At 40.7% G+C, this 18,872-nt stretch overlaps 1 protein-coding gene across 2 annotated transcripts in view; it reads right to left on the bottom strand.

The window, feature by feature from the left end:
• MED12L (mediator complex subunit 12L) overlaps positions 1 to 18,872 on the bottom strand; it is a gene marked incomplete at its 3' end in the record, with an annotated part of 315,066 nt that overhangs the window by 276,343 nt on the left and 19,851 nt on the right. For both annotated transcript variants that reach the window (XM_080823907.1, XM_080823908.1), the window contains exons 2-3: positions 7,788 to 7,892; positions 1,188 to 1,379 (exon numbers count right to left, since the gene is read on the bottom strand). In XM_080823907.1, coding sequence (XP_080680033.1) covers positions 1,188 to 1,379; positions 7,788 to 7,892 — 297 coding nt within the window. The remainder of the gene's footprint in view (positions 1 to 1,187; positions 1,380 to 7,787; positions 7,893 to 18,872) is intronic.

The following is an 18,872-nucleotide window of genomic DNA, read 5'->3' as shown; positions in this document are numbered from 1 at the left end:
AGGGTTTCAGTTGCCTTTAATCACAAGGCAACACAATGCCACAGCGGCACTAGGGCCAAAGAAAGCCAATGGGAGCTACAGGCTATTTTCAGAGAGTTGCTTCAGAAAACAAATACAGAAAGGTGCTCTGCTTTAAACCAGGCCTGCATCACACTTGTTAATGACACTATCAAGAACAGAAGATGGACACCCTTAAGACGAAAGGGTTTCAGGCCAGATGAGAAAAACACGTGGGATGTTTTCAAAGGTGTGCAAGAAGACAGAGATCGCTGGAAGCTATAAATAAACCTGCCATTCTGTTATAAAACTTTTTCAAAGAAGTTTTTCAAGCACACCCAGAATCGCTATCTTACTTGTTAGGAAGAAGGCTTAGCTTAAAGCATTTGGATTGGTACTTTTCAAGTCAAGGAAGTAACATCAAAGCAAGAATTTCTGAATGACACATTTTGGACATCCTGGCCTAAGGAAACCAAAAATACAATGAAAATAAATGAAGTCTTATTGCCTACTCTCGATTTAAAAAACTCATCTAGGGGCACCTGGGTGGCTCAGCCATTAAGCATCTGCCTTCGGCTCAAGTCATGATTCCAGGGTCCTAGGATCGAGCCCCGAATTGCATCAGGCTCCCTGCTCAGCGGGAAGCCTGCTTCTCCCTCTCTCCCTCTCACTGTGTCTGTCTCTGTCAAATAAATAAATAAAATCTTTAAAAACAATAAAATAAAATAAAAAATAAAAAAACTCGTCTACCCAAAGTCTACATGAGGCGCATGTAGGGTGGTTCAGTTAAGTGGCTGACTTCGGCTCAGGTCATGATCCCAGAGTCCTGGGATCGAGTTCCACTTCTGCTCAGTGGGGAGCCTGCTTCTCCCTCTCCCACTCCCTCTACCTCTTCCCCAGCTTGTGCTTGCTCTCTTGCTCACTCACTCTCTCGCTCTCAAATAAGTAAAATCTTAAAAAATAAAGTCCACATAAATTGCTTCCTGTGTGGAACATTTAGGTCAAGATGTGCTAGGAACCACATTGCCATCCAAATAAAGGGAGAAACAGCACATGTGCAGCACACACCTGGTACAGTGTACCTGACACTGAAAGAACAGGGGGAAATAAGTATATACTTGGACATTAGCTCCAACATCGTGATTTCTAGAGAAGACCATAATTAAAACAATGTAAGAAATACTTGATACCTTTTTTGCCAAAATAGCAAGTGGTTTATTTCCTGCTAAGTCAGAGAACCAACTATGAATTGCACTCTGGGATCGAGCAGTAACCAGCCAATAATTATCTTTAGCATTAACTTGTGGTTTCTTCTTTCCGGTGTCCTGGAAAGTGTTAAGCTTCAGCTTCTCAGCTAATATACTGCTGAAATAAGCTCCAATCTGTGGAAACGAGAGAAAAAAAGAAAAACTTTGAAGACAGTATGTATGTTAGTAATGTATAGTAGTATTTTATTTTTGCTTTAGGAGAAGATCTTTAAGCAGCCCATGAGAAAATAAAATGGCAATTTAAGTCCTTGAAGCCAAGAGTTGTGATTTCCTTATACTAACAATGCAAAAACTCCCACAGCATTTTTGTTCCACTATTAACAAGTGGTTCAAGGAAAAAAGAAGAGCCTTTGAAAATCTCTGAGAAGATGAAATTAATTACATCCTGAATAAATTTCAAGACAATGGGTTCTGCTTTAATCTTCAGCTGTACTTCTTTTTCTGACTACATGCACATTTGGAGAGAATGTGTTTCCTGAGAGGTGTTGCACACAAGAGCAGAAAGTCTAGTAATCACACAGTAATCATTCTTTTTCTGGTTTCATTTTAATAGCATATATTTTTGGAAAGGAAAACTCTGTATTTATACTCAGTGCTTTTAAAAAGAGTTAAGAAAATTTATTTAAATGGAAAATTACAAACGGTTCAATTAAATTAAGTATTCAACATTTTTACCTGGACTGCCAATTTCTGGAGTACATGGGTTTCAAGAGAAAGCTAGTGTTACCTGCTCTGAATGGAATAAAGTAGCAAAGGGAGTTCCTGTGAATGTCTGTGGCATTTTCGTATTAATCAAACTAAAGGAGGACAAAAGAGGAAGAAAGGCCCAAGAAGGAAAGGGATAAATAACTAAAAATTAAGTGAATCCACAGAAAACTTGTTGGAATTTCCAAGAATCTATTTCATTCCCTAGAAATTGTTTACTAATATGATTCAAACAACAAGTAAGGTTAGCAGACAGTGGCAACCATGATTAAAATAAAATACCTACCCTGGTGAAGCACATTAAGAATCACTACCTTAGTTAATGCTCATGAGTCAAGAAACAATTAGTGTGTAAATTGGAACACAGTTGTAAACAATTAGTCAAGTTTATCTACCAGGGTAAAAAGCTAGTACACTTTTTCCTACCGTGAACTGACATTCCTAGACCCTTGTGATTTATGGACAACAAAAAAAAAAGTCTATTTTAGTGTGTTTAATATAATATCGTAATAAAAAATTAGAATTACGAAAAAAAGATCTGAGCTTTGCTTTTTTTTTCCCCCAACAAACTTCATGGTGTGTTTTCTTAAGCAAATGTTTGCAAAATGTTTAAACAGGAACTAAATTAAATGCAAAAATTTAGCAAAACCAGTTGTTTAGGAAAAAGCAACCAATAGCAAATTGTTTAATTTTAAATCTCTTAATCAATATTTGGTCTTTATACCAAGAACTTAAAACCCCTACTTATACCAATTGTTTAAATTTAAAAGGTCTCTTACTAGCAATTATATAGGAGTATTTTAATCATAATAAACAAAGGTATAAAGATTTATTTATTTATTTATTTGACAGATCACAAGTAGGCAGAGAGACAGGCAGAGAGAGAAGGGAGGAAGCAGGCTCCCCGCCGAGCAGAGAGCCCGAAGCGGCGGGGCGGGGCTCGATCCCAGGACGCCGGGATCATGACCCGAGCCAAAGGCAGAGGCTTTAACCCACTGAGCCACCCAGGCGCCCCGATTTTTTAAAAAAGTAGTCAGCAATCTGCTATACAACTATAATTTTTGTATTTAATAACAATGGAACATGTTACTGTATGTGCATTTTACATTCTAACAAACCTCGGGAACCACTGCACACTGCAAACCAAGTCAAAATTCCCTAATAAAGAGAAAGCAAACAAACAAACAAAACATGACCATGCACTGAATTTTATATTCACATTATTCCAAACCTAAAAAAGTAAAGAGCCTCGTTCCCAAGTCCCAATGCCTACTTCTCCAAGTAACCACATTGGTTAGTTTCTTATGTCTTTTCCAGTGTTTCTTCGGTTGAATACACATACACAAACACGAATAAATTACTTTCTCTTTTTTACATGTATATCTCTTTGTGTACATTTAGTAAACGTCTGAGAGCCTTCTACCTCTGTAAACGGAGAATTTCTTGTTAACTTTCACAAATGTACTGTGTGGGTGTACCACATTGTATTTAATCAAACCCCTGTAACTGGACATTTGGAGTGTTTTCCCTAAACTTCTGCTATTACAAATCACATTAAAATGAATAACCTGTTTGTTATCTCACATATGTACAGCTACAGATTTCAGATAAATTTCCAGAATACAGATCGTACAATTCTATAATTTCAATCAGCATTGTTAAATTGTCCTCCATAAGCTTCATACCAATTTGCACTCCCTCGGACAAGGTAGGAGAGATAAAGTTTAATTTAAAACTTGTTTCCATCCAACCAAAGCGATATTGAAAGTAATTCATTTCAGAAGAAAATGGAAAAAATTTAGGGACTACACTATAGTTCATGTATTCCATATTTATAAGCTCAAATTCCCTTCAGAAGGTCTGAATCCTTGAGTAAATCTCACAGGAAGGATTGGCAGCAGAAGCTGTAATGGGTGTTATTTCCATTTATTCAGTTATTTAAATTGACATAAAACTTGATACAACAGGACAATTTGGCAGCTCACATCAAGAGACACACAGCATTCGTACTGTTATAGGCTGAACTGTGTCCCCCCAAACTTTGGATGTTGAAGCCCTAATCCCCAATGTGACTATATTTGGAGACAGGGCCTTTAAAGAGATTGAGGTCATAAGGGTGGGGCTTAATCCAATGGACTGGTGTCCCTGTAAGAAGAAACACCCAATACACACACATGGAGAAAAGACCCTGTGAGGACAGAGCGAGGGGCCAGGCTTGCACAAGCCAAGGAATGAGCCCTCAGAAGAAACCAGACCTGCTGATACCTTGATCTTGGACTACCAGCCACCCTGACTGTGAGAAAATAAATTTTTTTCTCAGAAAATTAAACTTCTGTTGTTTAAGCCATCCAGTTTGTGGTATTTTGTTATGGCAACCCAAACAGACTAAAATGCCTACGACCCAAGTAAGTATGCTTCTGAAAATTTATCCAAAAGAATATAAGCTGTATGTTCAAATATGACTATACCCTCTTCATAAATAATCATAAGAAGTTGGCAACAGTCTACTTGTTATATACCAGCAGTTTCCAGTCATTATAGCATATAAATGATGGAATGTTATCTGTCCATTAATAATTATGAATATGAATACTTCAGCCTAAAGGAAAAGCACATACAAAATAATGCTACTTTTTAAAAAAAAAAGTAGGAAGACAAAAAAATTTTGAAGATGGATGGTGGTGACAAGTTACACAACAATATGAATGCACTTAATGCCAAAGAACTGTACATTTTAAAATGTTAAGGGACACCTCCGTGGTTCAGCATCTGACTCTTGATCTCAGCTCAGGTCTTGATCTCAGGGTCATAAGTTCAAGCCCTGTGTTAGGCTCCAATAAGTAAAATAAAATAAAATGGTAAAATGGTAAATTTCATATTACATATATTCTACCACAATTTAAAAAAAGAAAACCAATTAGAACATAGATATAATTATGGTTGTGATGTTAAAAAGTATATGAAAACTGGAAAAAGAACGAAAAACACTGTTTGGTTGATGGGGTTATCTGCAGAAAATGCATCTGTTTTCTTTCACATTGTTTATGTATTTCAGTTGATTAGCAAATTGTCAAGTATACTTGTGTTTATGTGTACATGTGCACACACAGATCTTAAATTATGCACAAATCTCTGACAGTGGTTATCTCCGGGGAAGGAGAAGAAAGTATATTTGTTTGATTTCATTTGTATAATGCTACAAATTTAATAACAGTATTTCAATATTCAGAAAATAAAAATAACTCAAAAAGGAGAAAAACCAAGCCTTAAAAGAATACAAAAAGAAGCAAATAATTCTACTTACATATTAATTATTAATATAACCACACAGAGAAGAGATTTAATTCAAGAAAAATTTTAACACAACATTCTGACTATATACTGTAATGAAAATTAGTCTAAGGACAAAAAGTATAATAGGAAAATTATAAATTTTCCATAGTAATTTTGTGGTTAGAGTAGCATTACTATAGTTTATTCTGGAACTTTTTTATGTGTATTGTAAGACAGAGTAAATAAATAAATATATCAAATTTACTAAATTTCTCACTTTGGGAGAAATGAGATACAAAGATGGTACAGGAAAGAGAAAAAACCCTGTGGTATTGGGTAAGAACAGGTAGATGGATGCAAGGAAGGAAGAAAAAGGAGAGAAGACAGGAGAGGAGAGGAAACAAATCTCTTCATTGTTTCCCATCTCTGTCCACTGAAAGGAAAAATACTCTAGTTGCAAGAAGCATGCCAAGTCTCCAGCCCTGGGCTGCCGCACAGAAAGAACATGAATCTGGAATATGTTATTGTATCAAAAGTAAGGAAGTCTCAAAGAATGATGGGGATGTCAAAAGCACCCAAGAAGTAGGTTAAAGGCGCCCCCTGGCCAAGTGAGAGATAATTTAAACATCAAAAAGAGGAAAGATGACACATCAAATTTTAAAGAGTCCTGGAGTTCAAAGTGATACTAAAAAATGGGATGTCAGGGCACCTGGCTGGCTCAGTGGGTTAAGCCTCTGCCTTCAGCTCAGGTCATGATCTCAGGGTTCTGGGATCAAGCCCCACATCAGGCTCTCTGCTCGGCAGGGAGCCTGCTTCCCCCTCTCTCTCTCTGCCTGCCTCTCTGCCTACTTGTGATCTCTCTCTCTGTCAAATGAATAAAATATTTTTAAAATAATAATAATAATAATAATGGGATGTCAGGGCACCTGGCTGGCTCAGTGGGTAGAGCATCCAACTCTTGATCTCAGGGTCCTGAGTTGAAGCCCCATATTGGGTGTGGAGATTACATTAAAAAAAGAAAAATGGAGAAAAAAAAAAGAAAAGAAAAGGAAAATGGAAGTGTTTGGGGTACCTGGATGACTCAGCTGTTAAAGCATCCAACTCTTAATCTCAAGGTGGTGAGGAGTTCAAGCCCCACATCGGGCATGGAGCCTACTTAAAACAAAATAATAAAAAATAGAAATAAATTTTTAAATGGGGTGTCCTTTCACAAAAGAATGCCAACTAATAGATGTATGGGAAAGAACAACTGGAAAAGCAGCATTTTGCAACCACCAGAAAAATAACTCATTCAGCCAACATTATCAATTGATGATACAATCACAAGATGAAATTGTATTGAAGAATAGCATATTCGTTTGGTCTCAAAGTATCACCCTACAGAGATTACTACAAGGAAAAGACAACTACTTTTACAATGTAAAGTGACAGCAGACACCACCTTCCATGATCAAATGTAGTACAACCAATAACAGGGCAAACTGGCACTGCATGTCTTCTGATATACAATATGGTCTTCTTGCCAAAAATATATAACCTGAATCTTATCATGAAAAAACAGTAAGAGAAACCTAGAATGCAGGATTAGAATATAGGAAAATAACTGGGGGCGCCTGGGTTGCTCAGTTGGCTGAGCATCTGCCTTCGGTTTGGGCCATAATCCCAGGGTACTAGGATCCAGTCCCAGATCAGGCTCCTTGCTCAGCAGGGACCCTGCTTCTTCTTCTCCCTCTGTCCCTTGCCCTGCTTGTGCTCACTCACTCACTCTCAAATAAATAAAATCTTTAAAGAAAAAAAAAAGAAAAAAAGACAAATAACAGGACAGAAGCTCTGAAAGCCCCTCCCCCTCCCAAAAATAACAGCATGAGCAAAGGTGGAGAGTAGTACTGTTTACTATACCAGATTACAATATATGAAAGACCGAGTGGCTCAGCGGATTAAGCCTCTGCCTTCAGCTCAGGTCATGATCTCAGGGTCCTGGGATCAAGTCCCACATCGGGCTCTCTGCTCAGCAGGGAGCCTGCTTCCTGCCCCCTCTCTGCCTGCATCTCTGCCTGCTTGTGATCTCTCTCTCTCTCTGTGTCAAATAAATACATAAAATATTTTTTTAAAAAATAGATGAAAGAGGGACGCCTGGGTGGCTCAGTTGGTTAAGCAGCTGCCTTCGGCTCAGGTCATGATCCCAGCGTCCTGGGATCGAGTCCCACATCGGGCTCCTTGCTCGGCAGGGAGCCTGCTTCTCCCTCTGCCTGCCACTCTGTCTGCTTGTGCTCACTCTCGCTCCTCTCTCTCTCCCTCTGACAAATAAATAAATAAATAAATAAATAAATCTTTAAAAAAAAAAAAAATAGATGAAAGAGACAGGACACCCAAATACAATGCATGATCCCTGATTGGGTCCTAGGGCAGGACCTTACACAAGATATTCTGGAGAATTCTGAATATGGATTGTGGTTTTAAAAAACACCAATTTATCAACATTCACTATCAAGGGTGTCACACACGCTTTCTCAGAAGTTTTAGGAAACAGACAATTTGCATTACCTTTGATGGGTTAATTACAATATTTCTGGCTGAGCCATGTTCATCTCCAGTAAAGGCTGGCTGATTGTTGAAGCCTTGCTTTACATTCACAGCAGTAAGTTCATCCTGTTCAAGAAAAGGTATCAATTAATCAGAGAGACATAAAAGCTCTAACTCTACCCAGCATACTGCAGGCTGAGTAATGACGGACTATGCTACACTTTGTGGAAGAGAACTGTTGAAAACACACCAAAGAGCAGAAACTGAAGATTTAAAACCAATACACAGGGGCACCTGGGTGGCTCAGTCGGTTAAGCATCAGCCTTCGACTCAGGTCATGACCCCAGGGTCCTGGGATGCAGTCCTGCATTGCGTTCCTTGCTCCATGGGGAGCCTGGTTCTCCCTCTGCCTGCCACTCCCCCTGCTTGTGTGCTCTGGGCTCTCTGACAAATAAAATCTTATAACAAATAATTAAACAAAATCAATACACAAATGTACAGAGAGATATAAAAATAAATGTGGCAAAATATTAACAACTGTTAACTTGAATATAGGGCCATGTGGGTGCTCATTATACTGTTCTCTCATTCTGTTAAGTTTAAAATTTTTAACTAAGTTGGGAAAAGTAAAAAATGAGCTAAAATCCCCCCCACACGCACAAACAAAGTCACAGAATTTGTATACTAGAATTGTTTCTAGGGATCCCATGGTTGGGTTCTCCCTTCCCTGCCAGCCCCTATACACATCCCTATTTTATGTTCAAGAAAATGGCTTACTCCACTTATCCATGACCCCACAGCAAGTTAAAGACAGAAATGAAGGGTTCATAAGCACAAGCTTTGTGATAACCACAGCACCATGACCAACAGCATCTGAAGCGAAGTGTAGGGCTTGCAAAATTCTTCCATACACCTTGGCTCACTTGATCTTTACCAAATTCTAAGGTAAATATACACATGTATCTTCACACCCATTTACAGATCAGAAAAATGAGGCTCACTAAGCTAGCACAGTAACAGGACAGAGCCAGCACTGTAATACGGTCTTCTCAACCCAAGACTAGGAAGAGAAATTTCCATAACTCCATGCCACCAAAGTACAAATGCCATATGAAAATGTAGTCTAAAAATACATAGCTACAACTCATACTCTCCTTAAAAACATCTCCTACTGGATAGATACAGAACTTTTCTTCCCAAGGTCACAACACATCAGAAATAGCCCAAGGCTTTAAAAAAAAAAGACCTTGCCCTGCCCAAATCATTCAACTATGGAACTAAATCAGAGTTCTTAAAATATAGACTTGAAAGAATACAAGGGAAAGGTTTGAGTAAATGAAGCTACCTTCTGTTCCCCCTCACTCTAAGCCAAAAAAAGGTTTAGTAACCGCTGGGGTAATTCTGCTCACAGCACAAGAATAAGAATATATACTTCGTCTTCATAAGTAATTGCTGCAAGTGTAAACTGAAGAAAGAAAAAAAAAGCAAATAATCAAAATCACTGCTGTGATTAAGCAGGAAGCCTTAGGACAAAATAGTTTATGACATATAAGTACCTGAAAGGTCAGCCTGGCTGAGAGCCAAGGTCTCCTGGAGACGTGCCATGTAACTTTACTTAATTGTGTGTGTACTCTACCTAACATCTTGACAAGCCACTGTTTTGGCAAGCTTTCAAAAAGACCCTGCTACAGGAAGTTCAGCTCTATGATAATCAAGTCTCCTCCAAGCACGAAGGTCACTGAAATCATGACCTGCACAGAAAATGAGTTGCATACACCTATCAACATATTTCAAACTGCTCCCACATTTTCAAACCAATTATTTGAAAATCTAGGGCAAAATGACATAATGCATATTTGAAATCAGAAGGGTGTTAGTCAACTTAAAGAGAGTGAGCTAACAAAATTTCTGTAGTCTCGGAGTCTCAGAAAGAAGAGGGACAAATGGGATCAGACAGGGAATGGGATGAGAAAATTGAATTTTTATCTTTGATTCACCATCAGAGTATTACAAGAAACATTAATTGAGTAACAGCATATGTTTTTACTAAAAATACGTTCTGGCCTAATCAAGAGGAAACGCGTGAGGCTTTCAGGACCAGTTAGTCCCATTTGGTGCTGCTGCACTTTCTGTTCTAAAGGTACTCTAACTCGGCAGCTCAGCATACCAACAGCTAACCCCCAGACTGGCGAGCCGGGCCCTGCAAACACAGGCACGCCTACGCGCAATGCAGACACCCTCCTCAGAAGGAAAAAAACATGGAACCATCGTTACTTATTTGTCGACCACATCGGATTTTCTTCACACTAAGATCCACACAGGTACTACTAGAAGTCTTGAGTTGTGAGAACTTTATCTTGTATTCTAAATTGCACGAAAATACATCCAGAATCCGACCCTCCTTCCCACCACCACCAATGGCCTCTCCGGGTCAGGTCCCCCCCATCGTCTCATGCTTGGACACTGCAATGGCTCCTACCTGGTTTTCTTGCTTCTACTATTGCCCCACCAAAAGCCATTTTCAATGCAGCAGCCACAGGGAGATTTTTTAAAACTTAAGATCATGTTATTCCCGCTCTAAACCTGCATTAACTTCTCAACTTAAAGTAAAAGCAAGGCCATATCATGTCCTACAAGGCCCTGTGTGATCCAGCCCCTATTACCTTTTTGACCTCATTCCTAACCACACTTGCCTTAGCTGGCTCTACTCCAGCCACAATGGTCTCCTTGCAGTTCCCCAAGCATGCCTGCTGGATGGCCTCAAGCCTCAGGGCCTTTGGAATGTCCTCTCAGCCCAGTTTGTTTTCCCTTGGTGTTCATGGCCAACTACATAACCACCTGAAGTCTTTGCTCAAATTTCATATTCTCAATGAGAAATCTGGTGAGCTTATTTACAAGTGGACTGCTCACCCTGTTCTCTTCACCCCCAGCATTCCTAATCTTCCAATAATCCATAGCACCTATCACCTAAAATGCCCTGTACTTACAATGTACACTGTCTATTTCACCCACTAGAACATAAGGCCCATGAAACCAAGGATCTTTATTTCGTTCAGAGACACATGCCAAGCACATAGAGCAGTGCCTGGCACAAAGCACACATAGGTACTCAATAAATATTTGTTTAAAGAATAAATGTGGGGCGCCTGACTGGCTCAGTCAGTAGAGTGTGGACTCTTAGTCTCAGGTCATGAGTTCAAGCCCCACATTGGGCATGGAGCCTACTTGGGGGAAAAAAAAAGAAAGAACAAATAACTGAATGATAACCTGTTTTGAACAATTAACATAACGAAAATTCTGAATTACTCTCCCTTGACTTTGGGGTCTGTAATTCCATTTGTATTTATGATAAATCTTCCTAATCATGCAGCAGTGGCTCTCACCCCACCTAACCCAAAGCACCATCCTGGGGGGGGGGGGAATATACATACATATATATATATATATATTACAATACCTTTACCTGAGTCAGAAACAAAACCGCATAAACAGTAACTATCCAATACCAATATTTTCTTTAAAAATCAATATAATGGGGGCATCTGGGTGGCTCAGTGGGTTGAGCCTCTGCCTTTGGCTCAGGTCATGATCTCAAGGTCCTGGGATCGAGCTCCGCATCTGGCTCTCTGCTTAGAGAGAGCCTGCTTCCCCCTCTCTCTCTGCCTGCCTCTCTGCCTACTTGTGATCTCTGTCAAATAAATAAATAAAATCTTTTTTAAAAAATCAATATAATGCCCCTACTCTAAAATTTTTTTCTGAAGTTATAACAACACAGGTACTTGAATATGCTCAGGCATACAACACTAGACCTTCACCACTCAAAGCTCAGTCCACTGGCCAGCAGCCAGCAGCAGTGGCATCATGTAGGGCTTGTTGAAAATGCAAAATCTCAATCACAATGCAAATGCAAATCCCCCAATCACACATTCTGCAGTGCAACAAATCCCCAGGTAATTCATGGCACTTTAAATTTTGAGAAGTGGGGCCCTAGGAAACTAAGAAATTGTTGTGTTTGTTCCTTGAATCACCACAGTGAAGTAACTACAAATGCAGACGTCATTTGTGTTCTATTGCCATTTTGAATGGCCAGAACAGGGACACCTGGGTGGCTTAGTCAGTTAAGTGTCTGCCTTCTGGCTCAGGTCATGAGTCCAGGGTCCTGGGATGGAGCCCCAGAGACTCATCGGGTTCCCAGCTCACCAAGGAGCCCACTTCTCCCTCTGCCTGCCTCTCCCCTGTGCTCAAGCCCAAGCTCCGTCTCTATCAAATAAATAAATAAAATCTTTAAAAAAAAAAAAATGGCCAGAACAGCATGATACAACTTTTCTGAAAAGGTCAATTCTTAGTAAAGCTTCAAACTAATAAAATAAATCTCCAAATATATTAATACTAAGTTATAGTCCTCAGAAATGCAGTGTATAGTAAAGGTATGTTAAAATCCTGCCCAAAAAAGTACTTTGAGATCATATGTAAACAGATTCCCACCTGGAATAGAAAGGGAAAATAATGAGATTTAGATAGTCCAGTGGCACATGTGACAACCCAGTGGGATGCAAGTTTCCCTTGAGCCGGACTGTCCACTCTGAGTCCACCTACCACACGTGCGCCTCCCCACTAAATGGTCCTGGCACTGCAACCACGGCAACAACCGACACTGCCCCCATAGGCTTCCACACCACTCCCACTGGGCACCGAGATGGAGAGGCCTGCCCCTGCCACAGGACCCGGAAGCTCTGCATTTAGGAAGCCCTGAGTTTCACACTTCAGTGTCAGCAAGAGCCCTGCCCCTGGTGGGACACTGCACGGTGGATGTGCAGGTCCAGCGGTCCACCCGCCACCTTGAGGATTCAGACTGGGATATGGACACTCGGCTACCGGTGCAGGCAAGGCTGGAGGAGCACTCGCTGGAAATGCGCATAGGAGGGACATGAGAGCGTGGGTGAGAGCCCGGAGTCTGCAATCAGACTGTCCACATGCGAAGCTCCAGCTGCAGGAACAGGGGCTCTACGCAACCTTCGGGACCGTTCCTGTCCTTCAGGGTCCTCACCTGTAAAGAGAGGGACAGCTCCACATCCCAGCTGAGGAAATAAGGTAGAGAGCTTAACTACCCCAAGATCATATGGTGGTAAAGGACTCCAAAGACCCACCATGCTATATGAAAATAGCCAGCCATTACTACTACTGTTATCGCTTCTGACCCGTTTCTGGCTCAGGAAAGGAACAGATAGCCTGAAGGTGCAGTAAGCACTCAGATGTACACAGCGTCCATTTCAGGAACTGAAAAGACCTTGGCCTTAGGAGGGGCTTTTTACACGTTTGCCAGCATCAGAATCCCCTGAAGGGTTAGTAAAAACACAGCTTCCTGGGCCCCACCCCCAGAATTTCCAATTCAGTAGGTCTGGGGTGGGGCCGGAAAATTCGAATTTCTAACAACTTACCAAGTATGCAGATCTAGGGACCACACACTGAGAACCACTAACAGAAAGATCTGGAGTTTGTGGCTTTCTAGAAAACCAGGGCTTCCAGGCCCAGCATCAATGCTGTACTCACCATCAGGAGGAAGCTGTATGTCCAAAAAAAGACTGGTCAGAATTCTCTGCCACATCTCCCTTCCCTCACCGCAAAGGCACAAATACAAAGCTCTATACACACACACACACACACACACACACACACACACATACATACACACACACACACACACACACACACACACACACACACCCCACCCCCCCCCCCCCACATACCACACACATATATCCTGGAAGGAAACCAGTGCCTTAAGTTTCCTCTTTCACTCCTTTAGCTTCTCACAGACCTGCAAATGCATAAAAACACCAAGGCCACCGTCGATTACATCAGGAAGCAAACAGCCAAAACAGAAGCTTCCAAGTCACTTGCATTCGAGGTTTACTGATACAAAATGTCATGTCAGCTTCCTAGAGAAACTAAGGGAAAGGGAATAAAACTCAAAGCATCACAATCAAAATATGCAGCCTGATAGTTTATTTCCAAAAGTTTCTGAAAAGGGTGCTGGGCTAGAATTTAAACAATGACTTAAAAGTAAGATTCAAATTCCAGGATATTTACTATCATTTAGCCAGTATTTCTCACCCTCTGCTAATGCACCAACAGACCCCCTTTAAAAAAAAATATTCTCTCTGACCTGAGGATGTCTGTAGACCCCAAATGGGGAAAATGGGCCAGGACAGTGAGAGTTCACAGCATTCGGCAGCAATGAGAGGCGGAACAAGAAGTAATGTGTGTTACACAAACTCAAACAAACTTTTATGACGCTTTGCTCTGAAGGCCTTTGCCAAATCTAATCAGGCAAAAATAGAAGGGAGAGAGTCCAGATTTTGGAACAGCATGCCTCTAAAATCCCCAAGCCAGAATCTGTATAGGACACAAATAGCTTCCTCTCGCACTAGCCTTGAACCTCTTCAAAGATTTTTCTAAATAAGAGGATAACCACCAAAATTCTCACAATGGCTCTTGCTGAAATTTCAACCAGCTCTACCACCCCTGTCAATGATTCTTACAAAAAAACCATCAGCTGCTACTTTGTCCATCTGCAAAGGTGAGACAACTAAAACCCCAGAAACTTAGGGGCACACCCAACCATTAATCAGAGTCTCATTCTCAGGCCTATATTCTGGGCACTAGATTAGCAGTGCCAACTCTGTCCAAGTAAAAGGACTCCTCAGTAAAAGGTTGAAGAATTTCACATTGTACAGTGTGGGGAATAAAAAAGAGAAGTAACTGTTGGGGGGGAAGGGGGCACCCATGAATTCAGAGAGTTTTAAATGTATGTAGCTATCATCAACACCATCAAGGGCAAAATTTTGTGTACACATGTGTGACACCTAATAATTACTCAGCCAAGAGACAATGCTGGCTGAGAATATAAATTCAGTCCTCACCAGGTGGCCTTGGGCAGCAGCGCACCAGAACAAAGTATGTATGAATTTCAACAGGTTTAACACAGAACTGGTCCCAAAGCAACCTCAACATGGAGAAAGAAGGACTCTCACACCTCTTGTCATTGGTTTCTACTAAAATAGTAAGCCTTAAAGCAATTTTCAGGAGACAGGTACCCAGAGACAGACAAAATCCTAGAAATTGTCCCATGTTCATTCAGAAGGCCAGGGTTCACTCTGCATTTTTATATTCTATACTAACACAAAAATTGGAACTTCAGGGCCTTGGGTGAAATCCAAATGCCTCCATAAACCTCACACATTTACCTTGAACTATGTTCAGAGAATAATCTTATGTTTTGGATCACTTTCAAAGCAATCTTTTAATTTCAATAAAATGTTTCAGTGGGAAAGTGAAAACATTTTGATGCTAGTTTGGAAACTGGTTAAGCAAGCTCTTTCTCATTCAAAAGAAAAAAAAAAAAAAGTGTCCCCTGGAGGGCTCAGTTAATTGAGCAACTGCCTCTTGGTTTCAGCTCAGGTCATGATCTCAAAGCCCTAAGATGGAGCCCCCAGTTCGGCTCTGCTCTCAGGCAGGGTCTGCTTTAAGATTCTCCCCCTCTGCCTGCCCCCCACTCGTGCAAGTGCTCTCAAAGAGGGAGAGAGTGAGGAGGGAGGGAAGGAAAGAAGGGAGAGAGGGAGTCCCTCAGTGGCTCAGTTGGTTAAGCATCCTACTCTTAATTTCGGCTCTGGTCATGATTTCAGGGTTGTGAGATCGAGCCCCATGTGGGGCTCCACGTTCAGCGTGGAGTCTGCTTGAGATTCTCTCTCCCTCTGATCCTCTCCCTGCTCGTGCTTATTCTCTCTAAATAAATTAGTAAATAATAAAATCTCAGAAAGAAAGGAATGTAGGTAGATAGGTTGGTCGGTGGGTCTGTCGGTCAGTCGGTCACTCAGGACAATTTTCAATGACCTTTTCAAAAGCAGAGAATGCATGCAAACACATACACAGATGCACACATACGCAAGCACACACATACTAAAGCTCCCCGAGACTTCTCATCTAACCCACAGAACACATGCAGACATGCCCTATCTCTTCAGTCACCTACGGGTGCCTAACACACCAACTCAATGACTGTTCAATGAATCGGACAGAAATGTCCACCAGGAATGACAATGCCACAGAAATAGAAAAATGTCCTTTGCTAGTCAGGCAGACAAGTTAGCTGTGGTCTAACCCACACAAAATTTTAAAAAACAGCTTTAAAACTATTTTTCCTAGCCTCGCCCAACTCTCCCTGAAAAGAGCATCCTCCCAGACCCCTGAGGACGTCTGCAGATCCCAGTTTGAGAAATGAAGCTGTGATAATCCCCAGCATGGATATATTTAATGGTCTTTAGGCAACACCTAGAGTTGGCAGATACAAATGACCCAGAAGATAGGGGAATCTTTCTCTCCTCATCCCTAACCAATTCTATCCACACGTCTGTCAAAACATGTCTCATATCTATTTCCTTTAAAATATGACAGTGGCCTCTCTAAACTGTGGCTACAGCCATCACAGTGGGTCCTGGCCACTGCTCCTCATGTACTTCCCTTCCTCTGTTTAGTTTCTACCTGAATCCATCCTGCCCACAGGCCCTGATGAATCTTCCTCAAACAAGTGTTCTTTTCTGCCCTCCCTTATTCACAAGCCTCAGAAGATTTTCCACGTTGTCCCTTCTGTTCCCTTCTGTTCCCTTCTGTTCCCCGGAAGGGGCTAAAGAATGGAAGCATCTAACACCACCCCCTCCAAACCCTCAGGGACATCTGTAGGCCTTCTCTCCACCTAACTGTGGCTCCAAATCACAACACAATTACCTCAGAGAGGCATTAAATGCCTTGAACAATCAAGCTCCTCCTCTCAGTCTCACTTCCATCCTAAGTGTTAAAATCACACCAATTTGGGTTTGAATGCAGAGCCCTTACCTGTGATGGGGAACAAGGTAACTGACCTCTCTGTACCTCAGTTGCTTCCTTTGAAATGAGGCAAGAATAACTCACAGGGTTGAGGTTATATAAGATAAAATGTACAAAGAGTTTAGCACAGTGCCTGGCCCGTATTACGTGCCCTATAAATGTTGGCTATGGTTATAAAAACTTAGAGCTATATTTTATTTTTATATTTTAACTCATTTAATCTACTTGACTATTATACTCTTCCCCACATAAGTCATCTTTTCAGCCTCTGAGCCTTACATAATGCCTTTCCCATCCCCTGGAGTACATTATCATGAAATCTTTTGCCTTCTTCAAACCACAACTCAGGGCTCCCCTTCATTCAACCAACAAATAAATAAATATACAACATTGTGCTAAGTACTGGGGATTCCATAGTGAGCAAATTACAAGCGATAAATGTCCCCAAGGAGAACCTCCACCTGCTCAGGATGCACATAATAGGGCCTTAACAGTCTCAGAAATCAGACAAGAATTCCCTGAAGAAGGGGCCTTTGAGCTGAGCTCTGTCTGAGAAGTAGGAGTTAACTAAGTTAAGAGGAGGACCTTATATAATGGTAAGGGTGACAATTTGCATGAAGTGGTACAGTATTAACTCTATGACTGTGAAAAGTTAAGGATATATATTATACTTCCTAGAACAATCACCAAAAACAAAACAAAACAAAAAACCCACAACATAAAGAGGTATAACTAAAATACCAATAGGTAAATTAAAATTATAATAATTTAATAATCCAAAAGAATGCAGGACACAGGAAAAAAAATAAAATGTTATACCTAAATCCAACCATATCAAATTATTAATGAAATGATTATTAAAAGTTAATGGACTAGGGGCGCCTGGGTGGCTCAGTGGGTTAAGCCTCTGCCTTCGGCTCAGGTCATGATCTCAGGGTCCTGGGATCGAGCCCTGCATCGGGTACTCTGCTCAGCAGGGAGTTTGCTTCCCCTCCCCCCTCTGCCTGCCTCTCGGCCTCCTTGTGATCTCTCTGTCAAATAAATAAATAAAATCCTAAAAAAAAAAAAAATTTAATGGACTAAGATTCCAATGAAAGGACAGGGATTGTCAGATACATAAAAAAGCAAAACCCCATGGAAGCAGCCCAAGTGTCCACTGACTGATGAATGGATAAAGTTGATGTGGGATAGACAGATAGAAAGAATGGAATATTACTCAGTCATAAAAAAAGAATGAAATTTTGCCACTTTCAATGACATGGATGGCATCAGAAAGAATAATGCTAAGCAAAGTAAGCCAGAGTAAGACAAATACCATTTGATTTCATTCATATGTGGAATTTAAGTTACAAAGCAAACAAACAAAGGGGGTAGAAAAAAAAGAGAGCAAGAGAGAGACAAACCAAGAAACAGACCCTTAACCATAGAGAACTGAGGGTCACCAGAGGGGGTGCACTTGTGATGAGCACCAGCTGTTGCACAGAAGTGCTAAATCGCTATGTTGTAAAACTGCAACTAATAGTAAACTAGATGTTAACTCACTGGAATTTAAAATCTTTAAAAAACAAAGCAAAACCCAACTATCTGGTGCACTTTCGTAAAGATGGACACCTGGCTGGTCCAGGCAGGAAAGCATGTGGTGCTTAATGTTGGGGTTGGAAGTCTGTGCCCCACACTGGGCACAGAATTCACTAAAAATAATAATAAAATAAAAAATAAACAAAAATAACTTAAAAATAAATGTAAAGACAATAAGTTGACAGTAAATGGATGGAAAAAGATAAATAAATACCACGCAAACAATGAGCCTAAAAGGGCTGGAGTGGCTATATTAATACTGGACAAAGTAGAATTCAAGATACAAAGCATTATCAAAGATAAAATAGGGAGAATCATAATGATAAAAGGGTCAATGCATCAGAAAGGCATAGCAATCATGGAATCATGGGCATACGTGCCTAACAAGAGGGACAGGAATAACGGGCATGTATAAAGCCTATGGGGTTGGGAAAATGAAAGAAAGAATGCTGTCATGCCGAAGCAGAAGGGACTCACCTGTGACGAGAGGCTGAGCTATGGGTGGGGACAGATCACACAGGGTATTATGAACCAAGTGAAGGACTTCTGTCTTTATCCTAAGAATAGTAAAGGGTTTTTACAGATTTTTTTTTTTAAAGATTTTTTATTTACTTATTTGACAGACAGATCACAAGTAGGCAGAGA

The sequence above is a fragment of the Martes martes genome (assembly GCF_963455335.1).
Source record: "Martes martes genome assembly, chromosome: 1".
Taxonomy (NCBI): domain Eukaryota; kingdom Metazoa; phylum Chordata; class Mammalia; order Carnivora; family Mustelidae; genus Martes; species Martes martes.
This window is presented reverse-complemented; position numbering and strand designations above follow the sequence as displayed.